At 38.9% G+C, this 12,327-nt stretch overlaps 1 protein-coding gene across 3 annotated transcripts in view; it reads right to left on the bottom strand.

Annotated features, from left to right (window-relative positions):
• Nucleotides 1-12,327, bottom strand: part of ADAMTSL1 (ADAMTS like 1) — a 470,685-nt gene that overhangs the window by 250,659 nt on the left and 207,699 nt on the right. For all 3 annotated transcript variants that reach the window (XM_067744472.1, XM_067744473.1, XM_067744474.1), the window contains 3 exons: nucleotides 10,177-10,381; nucleotides 8,748-8,895; nucleotides 3,165-3,249 (listed from right to left, as the gene is read on the bottom strand). In XM_067744472.1, coding sequence (XP_067600573.1) covers nucleotides 3,165-3,249; nucleotides 8,748-8,895; nucleotides 10,177-10,381 — 438 coding nt within the window. The remainder of the gene's footprint in view (nucleotides 1-3,164; nucleotides 3,250-8,747; nucleotides 8,896-10,176; nucleotides 10,382-12,327) is intronic.

Genomic DNA, 12,327 nt, shown 5'->3' with positions numbered 1-12,327 from the left:
GATCAAAACATGTGTGTGGATTAAGGCAAATTATGGCCACCAGTGAAAAGTCAGTTTAGCGTGCAGGACTCCCCGAGTGGGTTAAGAAAGCATTTTCTGCAGATCAAGAAAATATACTCATCACAATATTCCTACCTTTGTACCATATGAATCAAATACACTGTAAATAAACCAGGTCTCTGCTGAGGAAAAAACAATGTCTGAAAGCATTTATCAATGAAGCTGCAGCTTCATAAGATGAATCTCATCAACAGTAAGTTCATTACTATCATGTGACCCACTATTGATATTTGTTTCAGCTATTCTATGAGACTAATAACTGTATTTGTATCTTCTGCATGGCATTTAGTTTAGCGGAATATGTAACATACTTCTGTTCTATAAAGTTTTAGTTATTTCTTGGCAGTTCAGTTTTCAGTATTTTACTATAGTTTTCTTCTAAACATGTCTTAGAGTGGTCGCTTTCAAACATTTTTGGCTACAGTGATAACCCCAATTTTTTTTTCATTTTGGGGTTACCAAAAGAACCTGACATTCAATAATGGTGTCTCCATATACTAAAGACTTTAAGCTACTGATTTTCCCACAGTATTTAATGAGACAGGCTGGTGATAGTATTTTTATTCTACATAAGGGGAAGTAAAGGCTATTTGCTGTTTTATTACAGAACTCTCCATGTTAACTGGAGCCAAAGCAAGAGATAATAGTCCTGGACCACTGTTCTTGCTTCTCTTCTCTGTATTAGTTCAGAAGTGACAACCACAGCTTCTAAACATTACTCTTTAATTTAAGCAATGTGAGTCTCTGGTGGGGGGGAAGGAAAGCCTTGGTGACAGCGTATCATTTTTTCATTATACTATGGAGAATAATTATAGGTTGTTCCATACATTCAGAAACTAGTCTGTGTGGTTTTAAAAAAAGAATTAAGACCCTGCAAAATTATGTTTTTAAAATTCAAAATCAATTAAAAAAAATAATGTGACATGTAGGACCTTTCCTAGGGTTCAGTGTGGTAAACAGTAAAGTGTATTAAAATGTGGAAACCACATACCTTTCATTACATTATTCTACAGCTGTCATTTATTTCATTTTTGTATAAAAGTAATTATTGTTCTGAGCATAACAGTATACATTTCCTTTACCCAGCACTAGCACTCCAATTACAATCAACTTCAATCCAGATTAATCATGCCAAATGGCAATTCCATTACACCAAGAGTAAAATTTAATAATCTAATATATGGCTATAGTTTCAATGGTTAAAACTATGTGTTTACTACTTTAGGGATTTTGTTAAGATTAAAGTTACGCATAATGCATCTTAATCAGAATTTTAGTGGAAAACACTCATTACAAATTACAGTTGAATGTGGTCTATGTAATGCTTCTGCAGAAGCATTAAACTCTACTTACAGCTTTCATTTGAGAGGTATCTAATAAAGAGAAAGACTTTTAATTATTAGTATAAGGTGTTTTGATCTAATTTAAACTTCGTTATATTATTTAACATCGGTCATAATGCAATATTACTCCCAGAATTATGCTTTAGACCAAATGACAAAATATAATGTACGGGAGAGCAGAGTTTATTTAGGTAAAATAATACCTATCTGGCTTTAAATGTATTGAGTCTAGGAATACGTATAAGGAGTAACTAGCTCCAATTACATGGCATCTTTCTGTGCCTTAAATAGGACCCCTTAGCGGATTCAAGAGTTAATACCCCTCTAAAATGAACTGCTTCCTTCCTCTCCAGCAGCAAGAAGGTCTGTCAAGCCAGGTACTGGCAGGAGAGAAACAGAAAGTTTCAAGCCTTTATATAGTCACATAAAAGTTGCACTGCATCTTTAACCACTGCCTTTCCTCCAAAGTTCTGCAGTGGCTAGCTGCTTTTTCTTAAAGCCTTTTCTCAAAGAAGTTGCAAACAAAATGCTGTAGCAACTTTATGATACAGAAATAATCTATGTTTTGCTTCTTATCCTTTTAAGTAAGAAATGTGTTACCTTATATATAAACCATTTTTCTGTGAAACCAAGTACCATTTTTTTTTTACAAATGAACTTTGGTCATTTTACCAATCTGTATTTTGGATTTCTTTTTCAATCTCTTGATGTTTAGGGTGTGATTCAGAACACAATCTGTGTTCTGGCTAGCCATATCAGATTTAGATTCAAACAGGATGACTCAGAAGAGGTTCTAAATTGCTTTGGAATATATAAATTATAATCTTAATTTATATATTATATTTAGTAAAATTTAAACTACAGGTTGAATTTGGAAACCATTTTGTATCCTGAATGCTATACTGTGAGCTCTTGGAGGGTGGGTAACATAACATGTCTTAGGTACCAATGCATAGCACTGAGCCTAGTACTTGTATTAAATTAATCTAGAAAATCATCAGTCAGAGAAACTGCTTTGGTCATAGATGAAATTCATCAATAAAGTGCTTTCCTGTATTTTTAAAAATGATGTAGCAGAGAGGCCTATCAGTGTATTGCAGTAGAATCAATATACAGTTATTGGTCAATCAATCAATCAACCTAAGTTTGTCTCTCTTCCTTGTTTCCTCTGCTGAAGTATCTGGAAAATCTGTGCCTAGTGGTCTTACAGATTTCATGGCCTTGATCAAACTGAGCCAGTGTGGGACCTTGGTCAAGTGGGGCAAAGACCTGGTATCCATCTGATACCAATCCCAGCAAGAAAGGGAAAAGAAAAGCTAATAAGCTTCCTTTGACCTCAGATATATTTCACTTACCCTTTCATCTTTGTGAGTGGCTATACTGCAAAGCTGGGAGATAAGGAGTACAAAAAGCGGCCTAGGCTTTCACATCAAATCTGCGCTACATCATCAGATGCAGCCTGGACCTTCTCACCTTTGGCCTCTTGGCAAAAGAAAACAGGAGGTCAGATTTTGGAGAAGAGGGTAGGCACTACACTTTCATTTTCTTAGTTCATAACTGAAAAGATTTAGAGAGCAATCATGTTTTGAGAAACACTATGAAAATGATAAATCTCCAATTTGACAGCCCCAAAGCCTCATTCCACCCTTGGTAAGAGGAGTACACTTAGCTCAGAACCCACGAAAGCCACCATCAGCAAGACACTGCTTTCTTTAAACCAATCAGCTTCAAAAGCAGAACAACGCATGGTTGAAAACTTACGAGGGCTCTTCTGACACAGCAGCTCCTTCTTCAAGTTCTTGAGCTTGTTTGTACCATGGTAGCTTGGCCTCTACCGGAAGTTTTTCTGAGAATTAAGTGCATGCACACAAAAGAGAGGAGGTTAGAACCAATTTAGGATTTCAGGGAAATTTCATTTTCTCCTCCCCAGTTGTTGATTTTGTACTACCTAAAAGTTATGATGTCGATAACTGCAAATATGTTTTTAGGTCAATTTCTGCCTATGATGATAGTTATATGAAGAAAATGAAAATCAGATTTTAAAATGTTTAATAACACTAGTCTCTGTGTATATGTCCCCTTTATTATGTCGATTAGCAAAGGAAAGTCTTTTTATTATGAAAATCATAACTCTAGAGCTCTGTATGTGTATAAAGGGTCATTGAAATATCTTTGATTCTATTTCCTGTTGAAAAGATTTACCTTTTAAAACAAACACAAAGTACAATGGATTATACTGTGATACTTTCATAAATTCTAACTTGTTTTTCTTTTGCCTTTTGGCTAAGTGTGATCTGTTCCATACTGTGAAAAACAAACAAAATTGACACTCTGAAATTCACAAAATGTTGCTTTAGACATTTGACTCATTCAATTCCAACCCAAGGCTCTATGACAACTGGAATACGATAAACTTAGGGTCCACAACTCGTAATTTGACTTGCTTCAACTATTTATCTAGCTTTGGCAAAACAATTCAGAACAAGTTTCCTAACTACTTCCTAGCAAAAAAATGTGGAGGAGAAAAAGAAAGAGGGAGGTAATAAGTGCTCCTACAGAAGTAACTGCCAAGATTCCCATTCTGACATATTTATTAGGGTCATTTATAGGCATATTTGCCTTTACAGTATGAGCCAGTGACGCTCTATCACCATTTTATAACAAATAATTGTAAAGATGAAAGAAATATGTCTATATATGCGTACACCATAGGATTATATGGCATTTTAATGATGTTTAGAGAGCCAGACTCACTACTTACTTGTGAAAATCCAGATTTATTCTTTTTTTTTTTATGGACCATTTTTAAAGTCTTTATTGAATTTGTTACAATATTGCTTCTGTTTTATGTTTTGGGTTTTGGCCCCGAGGCATGTGGGATCTTAGTTCCCTGACCAGGGATCGAACCCACACCCCCCACAGTGGAAGGTGAAGTCTCAACCACTGGACCACCAGGGAAGTCCCCAGATTTTATTCTTGATAGTTAACCACAAACTGCTTTTCTTTCTCTGAAGTGGCTGGGTAAAGGACGAATGAATAAAGAATGGACTATTTTAAGTTAGGGTCATCACTTATCCTCTATGTACAACAATTGTTTATGGTCAGAAAACAAAGCCAGTGAGAAATATTGATGTAAAACTGCCAAAGCCAAAAGGATTTGCTAACATTTTGAATCCAGGAAGATGGTTCCGAAAATACACACATCATTTTACAACTAGCCCACCTCCCCCAGATAAATGACTCGGTCAATGAAGCCGTCTATGACAGCTCGAACCATCCCTGTCTTTCCATAATGAAGAATTCAGCTTGGCACTAATAGTAGGCTTTTAATACATTACTCTCTTTTTGAACCGAACTCTGTCAGCTGTATCAGTGGCCACTGCTTCCTTTATATATATTTTTAACACCTTTATTGGAGTATAATTGCTTTACAATGGTGTGTTAGTTTCTGCTGTATAACAAAGTGAATCAGCTATACATATACATATATCCCCATATATCCTCCCTCTTGCGTCTCCCTCCCACCCTCCCTATCCCACCCCTCTAGGTGGTCACAAAGCACCGAGCCGATAATCCCTGTGCTATGCGGCTGCTACCCACTAGCTATCTATTTGACATTTGGTAGTAGATATGCCACTCTCTTACTTCCTCCCAGCTTACCCTTCCCCCTCCCCGTGTCCTCAAGTCCATTCACTATGTCTGCGTCTTTATTCCTGTCCTGACCCTAGGTTCTTCAGAACTTTTTTTTTTTTTAGATTCCATATATATGTGTTAGCATACGGCATTTATTTTTCTCTTTCTGACTTACTTCACTCTGTATGACAGACTCTAGGTCCATCCACCTCACTACAAATAACTCAATTTCGTTTCTTTTTATGGCGGAGTAATATTCCATTGTATATGTGCCACATCTTCTTTATCCACTCATTTGTTGATGGACACTCAGGTTGCTTCCATGTCCTGGCTGTTGTATATAGAGCTGCAATGAACATTGTGGTACATGACTCTTTCTGAATTATGGTTTCCTCAGGATATATGCCCAGTAGTGGGATTGCTGGGTCATATGGTAGTTCTATTTTTAGTTTTTTAAGGAACCTCCATACTGTTCTCCATAGTGGCTGTATCAATTTACATTCCCACCAACAGTGCAAGAGGGTTCCCTTTTCTCCACACCCTCTCCAGCATTTATTATTTGTAGACTTTTTAATGATGGCCATTCTGACTGGTGTAAGGTGATATATCATTGTAGTTTTGATTTGCATTTCTCTAATAATTAGCAATGATGAGCATATTTTCATGTGCCTGTTGGCCACCTGTGTATGTCTTCTTTGGGGAAATGTCTATTTAAGTCTTCTGCCCATTTTTTGATTGGGTTGTTTGTTTTCTTTGGTATTAAGCTGTATGAGCTGTTTGTACATTTTGGAAATTAATCCCTTGTAGGTAGCATTTTTTGCAGATATTTTCTCCCAGTCCATAGGTTGTCTTTTTATTTTGTTAATGGTGTCCTTTGCTGTGCGAAAGTTTAAGTTTGATTAGGTCCCATTTGTTTATTTTCGTTTTTATCTCTATTACTCTAGGAGACAGATCCAAAAAAATATTGCTACTATTTATGTCAAAGAGTGTTCTGCTTATGCTTTCCTTTAGGAGTTTTATAGAATCTGGTTTTACATTTAGGTCTTTACTTCATTTTGAGTTTATTTTTGGATTTGGTGTTAGAGAATGTTCTAACTTCATTGTTTACATGTAGCTGTCCACTTTTCCCAGCACCACTTACTGAAGAGACTGTCTTTTCTCCATTGTATATTCTTGCCTCCCTTGTCATAGATTAATTGGCCATAACTGTGTGGGTTTATTTCTGGGCTTTCTGTCCTGTTCCACTGATCTGTATGTCTATTTTTGTGCTAGTACCATACTCTTTTGATGACTGTAGCTTTGTAGTATAGTCTGAAGTCAGGGAGCCTGATTCCTCCACTCCGTTCTTCTTTCTCAAGATTGTTTTGGCTGTTCAGGGTCTTTTGTGTTCCCATACAAATTTTAGAAGTTTCTGTTCTAGTTCTGTGAAAAATGCCATTGGTAATTTGATAGGGATTGCATTGCATCTGTGGATTGCCTTTGGCAGTATGGTCATTTTAAGAATATTTATTCTTCCAGTCAAGGAGCACGGTATATCTTTCCATCTGTTTATGTTGTTTTTGATTTCTTTTATCAGCATCTTATAGTTTTTGAAGTACAGGTCTTTTGCCTCCTTAGGTAGGTTTATTCCTAGGTATTCTATTCTTTTTGATGCGATGGTAAATGGAATTGTTTCCTTAATTTCTCTTTCTGATATTTTGTTATTACTGTGTATAAATGCAACAGATTTCTGTACGTCAATTTTGTATCTAGCGAATTTACCAAATTCATTGATGAGCTCTAGTAGTCTTCTGGTAGTGTCTTTAGGATTTTCTATGTAATGCATCATGTCATCTGTAAGCAGTGACAGTTTTACTTCTTCTTTTTCCGTTTGGATTCCTTTTATTTCCTTTTCTTCTCTGACTGCTGTGACTAGAACTTCCAAAACTATGTTGAATAAAGCTGGCGAGAGTGGGCACCCTGGTCTTGTTCCTGATCTTTGAGGAAATGCTTTCAGCTTTTCACCATTGAGTATGATGTTAGCTGTGGGCCTGTCATATATAGGCTTTATTATGTTGAGGTATTCCCCCACTATGCCCACTTTCTGACGAGTTTTTATCATAAATGGATGTGGAATTTTATCAAAAGCTTTCTCTGCATCTATTGAGATGACCATATGCTTTCTATTCTTCAATTTGTTAATGTGGTGTGTCACACTGATTGATTTGATTGATCTGCAGATATTAAAAAATCCTTGCTTCCCTGGGATAATCCCACTTGATCATGGTATATGGTTCTTTCAATGTATTGTTGGATTTGGTTTGCTAGCATTTTGTTGAGGATTTCTGCATCTATGTTCATCAGTTCTACTGGTCTGTAATTTTCTTTCTTTGTGATATCTTTGTCTGGTTTTGGTATCAGGCTGATGGTGGCCTCATAGAATGAGTTCAGAAGTGTTCCTTCCTCTGCAATATTTTGGAATAGTTTTAGAAGGATAGGTGTTAACTCTTCTCTAAATGTTTGGTAGAATTCACCTGTTAAGCCATCTGGTCCTGGACTTTTGCTTGTTGGGAGTTTTTAAATCACAGTTTCAATTTCAGTACTTGTGACTGGTCTGTTCATATTTTCTACTTCTCCCTGGCTCGGTCTTGGGAGATTGTACCTTTCTAAGAATTTGTCCATTTCTTCTAGATTGTCCACTTTATTGGTGTATAGTTACTCATAGTGGTCTCTTATGATCCTTTGTATTTCTATGGTGTCAGCTGTAACTTATCCTTTTTCATTTCTGATTTTATTGATTTGGGCCCTCTCCCTTTTTTTCTTGATGAGTCTCACCACCCTGTGTTTTTTTTTTTTAATTTATTTATTTTTGGCTGCGTTGGGTTTCACTGCACGCGGGTTTTCTCTAGTTGCGGAGAGCAGAGACTTCTCTTTGCTGCATGCGCAGGCTTCTCATTGTGCTGGTTTCTCTTTGTAGAGCACAGACTCTAGGCACGCAGTCTTCAGTAGTTGTAGCTCACGGGCTCTAAAGCACAGGCTCAGTAGTTGTGGCGCATGGGCTTAGTTGCTCCACAGCATGTGGGATCTTCCCAGACCAGGGCTTGAACCTGTGTCCCCTGCATTGGCGCCACCAGGGAAGCTGTCACCACCTTTTTTTTTTTTTTTTTTTTTTTTTTTTGGCGGTACACGGGTTCTCACTGTTGTGGCCTCTCCTGTTGCGGAGCACAGGCTCTGGACGTGCAGGCTCAGTGGCCATGGCTCACGGGCCCAGCCGCTCCACGGCATGTGGGATCTTCCCGGACCGGGGCACGAACCCGTGTCCCCTGCATCGGCAGGCGGACTCTCAACCGCTGCACCACCAGTTCTTAACAGCAAGCAATATGGATAGTACCACCTTGTTTTGAACAGCAAGCAATATGGATAGTAAATCAGACATATATTTCTAAAATATCTCCTTTCGAGCAAATATATCTGATATTTTTCAGCAACAGTCTTCTATCAACTTTCTGAACCAGGAGAGAATTATAGCAATACATAGTGCTTAAAAACAATGTGCAAGCAAAACCACTTGAAAGATTTTTAGAAAGAGTTAAGTCCACTTAGTAGAGTCTAAGTTACAAAGAATAGCTATTAAGAACACTTGGGATACTTAATTATATTCCAAGGAGTTGAAAACAGCACTGAATATGTACAACAATAACAAGACTGGTTACAGAGCCCCTGTCAAGTTACCTTTGGGTTTATAGCAGGGAGTGGGTATGATGCATTCCTCTTTTATGTGGGGCTTGGTTTTGGGGCTACAGCCTCCGGTGTGCATTCCCCGATGGTCGATGCAGAGGACCACACGGTACCTGAGGCCCTGGCCACACGTCACTGTGCACTGGAAGGAGAGTGCAAGAGAGGAGACTCATAGGCAAAGCCTTGGTTACTTTTCTTCATTTCCCACCTGAGACTTTTCAAAGGGCTCCTTTTACAGAAGGACTCCTGGTGGCTTTATACCACTTCTTACTAGTCATGGGATCTTTGTTCTATTTGGCAATTTGAGGGTGAAGCTGGCTGAACATTAAATCACTTGCAATTTCTTAGCTTTGGATTAGTCAGTCAGCCTTTCTTAAACACCCACTGTGTGCAAAGTCCCAAACCAAGTCGCAAAAAGAAGGAGAAAAGAAATTATAGAGTGTGCCCGATTTTGATTACCAAGACTGTATGTCAATTTTATTAGTCACTTTGCTAATGACTGTTAGGTCCAAATTATGGGAAATGCCAGCTCCCATGTGGACATTAAAATTTTTTTAACTTCCATCATAGCTAATTTATATCGCTGCACGGCTGATCCAATTGATTATAGTGACGTGGAAAAAAGACGTTGAAAGGAACGGATTCAATGGCCAGATGGAGACAGCACCTCCAGTGGTTCTACATGCCTGGGAACAAGTCTAGATAGAAAGATGTCACAGCTCCGATCTGCTGCCACAAAGGCTAAGTGAATAGCCCTTTGCCATCTCTGTGGCTGTGGGCACATCTTTCCATCTCCTGTGCCATTTCACACCTTTTTCCACTAGCAGCCAGGATCCCTCAAATAACATTTTATGCTTAAGCTGCTGCAGTGGCTTCCCTAAGGTCTAGACTGTTTTGGTTTTAATTAATCCCACTTCACCTCCATTCTAATTATGTTGCTATCTTCATTTCATCTTTTTTTCAGTGAATAATATACATAGTTTTCATCTTAATCCACTGAAGACACTTTTTGGACATAGACAAAGTAGAAGAAATAAAAAATGAAACCAAACTTTTGGTCTACTGAGCTTGACCATCAGAACAGCGTACACAGCTTCAAGCTCAGTCATCGGCCTCAATTATGCTTGACAGACATTTGCCTCCTCTTGTCATTTGAGGGAATGTTATGGGGAGTGACAGAGGTTTCTTAAAGTAGCTTGAAGAAAGATGTTTGAAAAAAATATATACATATATTTTTTCCTACTCGTTTACTTTTGGCGGGACTCAATTCGGGGCAAGCCTGCTCTGGGGGCTAAACGGGTAGGCTTCTAGACCCCTCCAGAGGAGAAGCGGGGAGCTGCACAGGGTGGGTGGTGGGGTCACGATGAAGAGAGGGAAGAGTGGACTTACTCTCCTAACGAACAAAGAAAGAAGGCACAGTTACCGGAGACCACTCCTGTGCCAGCCATTTAGGGCAGTCAAAAATGTTGCAGGGCTGCACGATGGGCATCTTAGGGGTGTACATGCATTTCCACTCTTCCACTGAGGTGACATGCCCCTGGATGTCCTCCTCCACACAGGAAACTGCCCGGCTCTGGATGCCCCCCCCACACGAGGAGGAGCACGCGGTCCACGGGGTGGCCTCCCACCTACAGAAGCAAGGGGAGTCATCAGGGCAGACACGCACACTGCCCACCTCCTCAGTGAGCTTGCCCACCAACCCCTTCCCAGTGCCCATCGGGGCGATCAGCTTCTGAGAGGCTACACTCCAGAGGACCAAAAGCCAGCTACGGCCTGAAATCTGACGAGTCAGAGAGGATTCGATGCTGGCAAAAGTGCTCTGTAAGCCTCGAAGCTCTACACAAATGTGAGAAATTACTCTTGGAGAGTGGTCTACAAGGATAACTGTGGGGTCTGTAGCCTACTCAAAAGAGGGCTGTTCATTCCTTCTTCTTATGGCTTCAGTATAGATTCTGAGTGTGTCTGTGTGTGTGTTTGTGTGTGGGTGTACGTGTATATATAATATTTACATTATTTTATAAATATATTTGCATCTATCTAGTAGCTATCTATCTCAATATCTATCTCAAGACTAAAATTGCTTAATCAGTTAACACTAATAGTTTGTACCTGGGATAATACTTTTCATTTTCGATGCAATACTTTATTACTTAGCTTCTGGACACTTTTACATGAGAAGATAAAGAAAGATTCAGGTAAATCAAATACTCTTTCTCCCTTGCTTCTACAGTCATCAACTTTGGGAGTACATGGATTTAGCATAATTCTGATGTTCAAACTGTCTCATCATTAGGAACCAAAATGTTAATATAGGCGTTATCTACTTGTTCCCTAGCTGCTAGGGGCGGGGGTACTGACAGTTAGCACTCCCTAAAGAACTCCTGGAATTGTGAAGAAGTTTGGCTCTGGTTCAAAGGCTGATGGCATTGGAATCTATAGATAAAGTAAAGTAAGGAAAAAAATAGCAATGTTGTCAATAGCACTTAAGAGAATTTCATTGATTCTTCAGATCTCTACGCAGCTCTGGTGCATCTGGGACCAGAGGCTGAGAGATATCTTTGCCCGGTTCTCTTCTCTCTTCCCGTAGGTTTAAAGAATGTCGTAGTTTTTAACAATAAAAACAGGGGGACTGGGCTTCTTTTTCTTGCATATATAGTCTGCTTGTTGATAAGGACTGCTCAAGATTTAAGATTTCTCTTAGAATTATGAGAGATATCATTGTAAGGAGAGAAAAACAAAATGTCACCAAGTTGATCCACTTGAATAGTTAAATGTAAAAAGACCACACAGGCATACCGTGGAGAGGTGACTTATTCTCTACATGGGATCTCATGTGTATTGTGAGCCTGCTTTCTCCTCTGCAAGAGCCTGGAGAATGTGTGTTTCCCAGTTACAGAGAATTTTCCTCCACATTTTCTCTGCACTGTTCAAGTCTAGGCAACAACTGTTATCTACACTGCCAACGGCCTAAACATGCTACCAAATACAATATTTTCCTATGCATATTTCCCCAGGAGACACATAAGAAAATGTTATTATGGGGAAACTGAGGTCCTCTGTTTAGCCCTTTCGAGACTCTCTGTTCCCTTTCAAGAGAAGGAAGCAGCTCTGTAGAGAGTTTCTCTTCCAAAGGGTAAGACCAGTTCTCATTTGTCTCCATGTAAATCTCTGGAGAGCTGGAGGTGGATAACAGGTCTGATTCAGACTGAAATTGGGCTGAATGTATACGTACACATTTGCATTAGACTCGATGGGACAGTGAACTGGGAATATGTTTTGAACGGACATTTAATCTCTTAGAACGTTAAGATGCCATAAAAAGAGCACATTTTCTAACTGGTACTCTAACATCCCTAAACTGGACCCTTCTAAAGAGACAGTGATTAATTTCTGTCTCGACACTTGGACCCGATCCATTGTGTAATTTTGTAACCAGTAATAAGTATCCTTTTCAATGTCAGTGATCACAGAAAGACAAATGATTTGAATATTATTCCAAGTATTTATAGTATGGTTCCGGCACTCAACTGTAGTTCTATATGTGAAAAGTTATAATGTGAATCCTTGCATAATA

The sequence above is a fragment of the Pseudorca crassidens genome, chromosome 7, assembly GCF_039906515.1.
Source record: "Pseudorca crassidens isolate mPseCra1 chromosome 7, mPseCra1.hap1, whole genome shotgun sequence".
In the NCBI taxonomy this organism is placed as follows: Eukaryota; Metazoa; Chordata; class Mammalia; order Artiodactyla; family Delphinidae; genus Pseudorca; species Pseudorca crassidens.
Note: the sequence above shows the minus strand (reverse complement) of the source record. Positions and strands in the feature narration are given on the sequence as shown.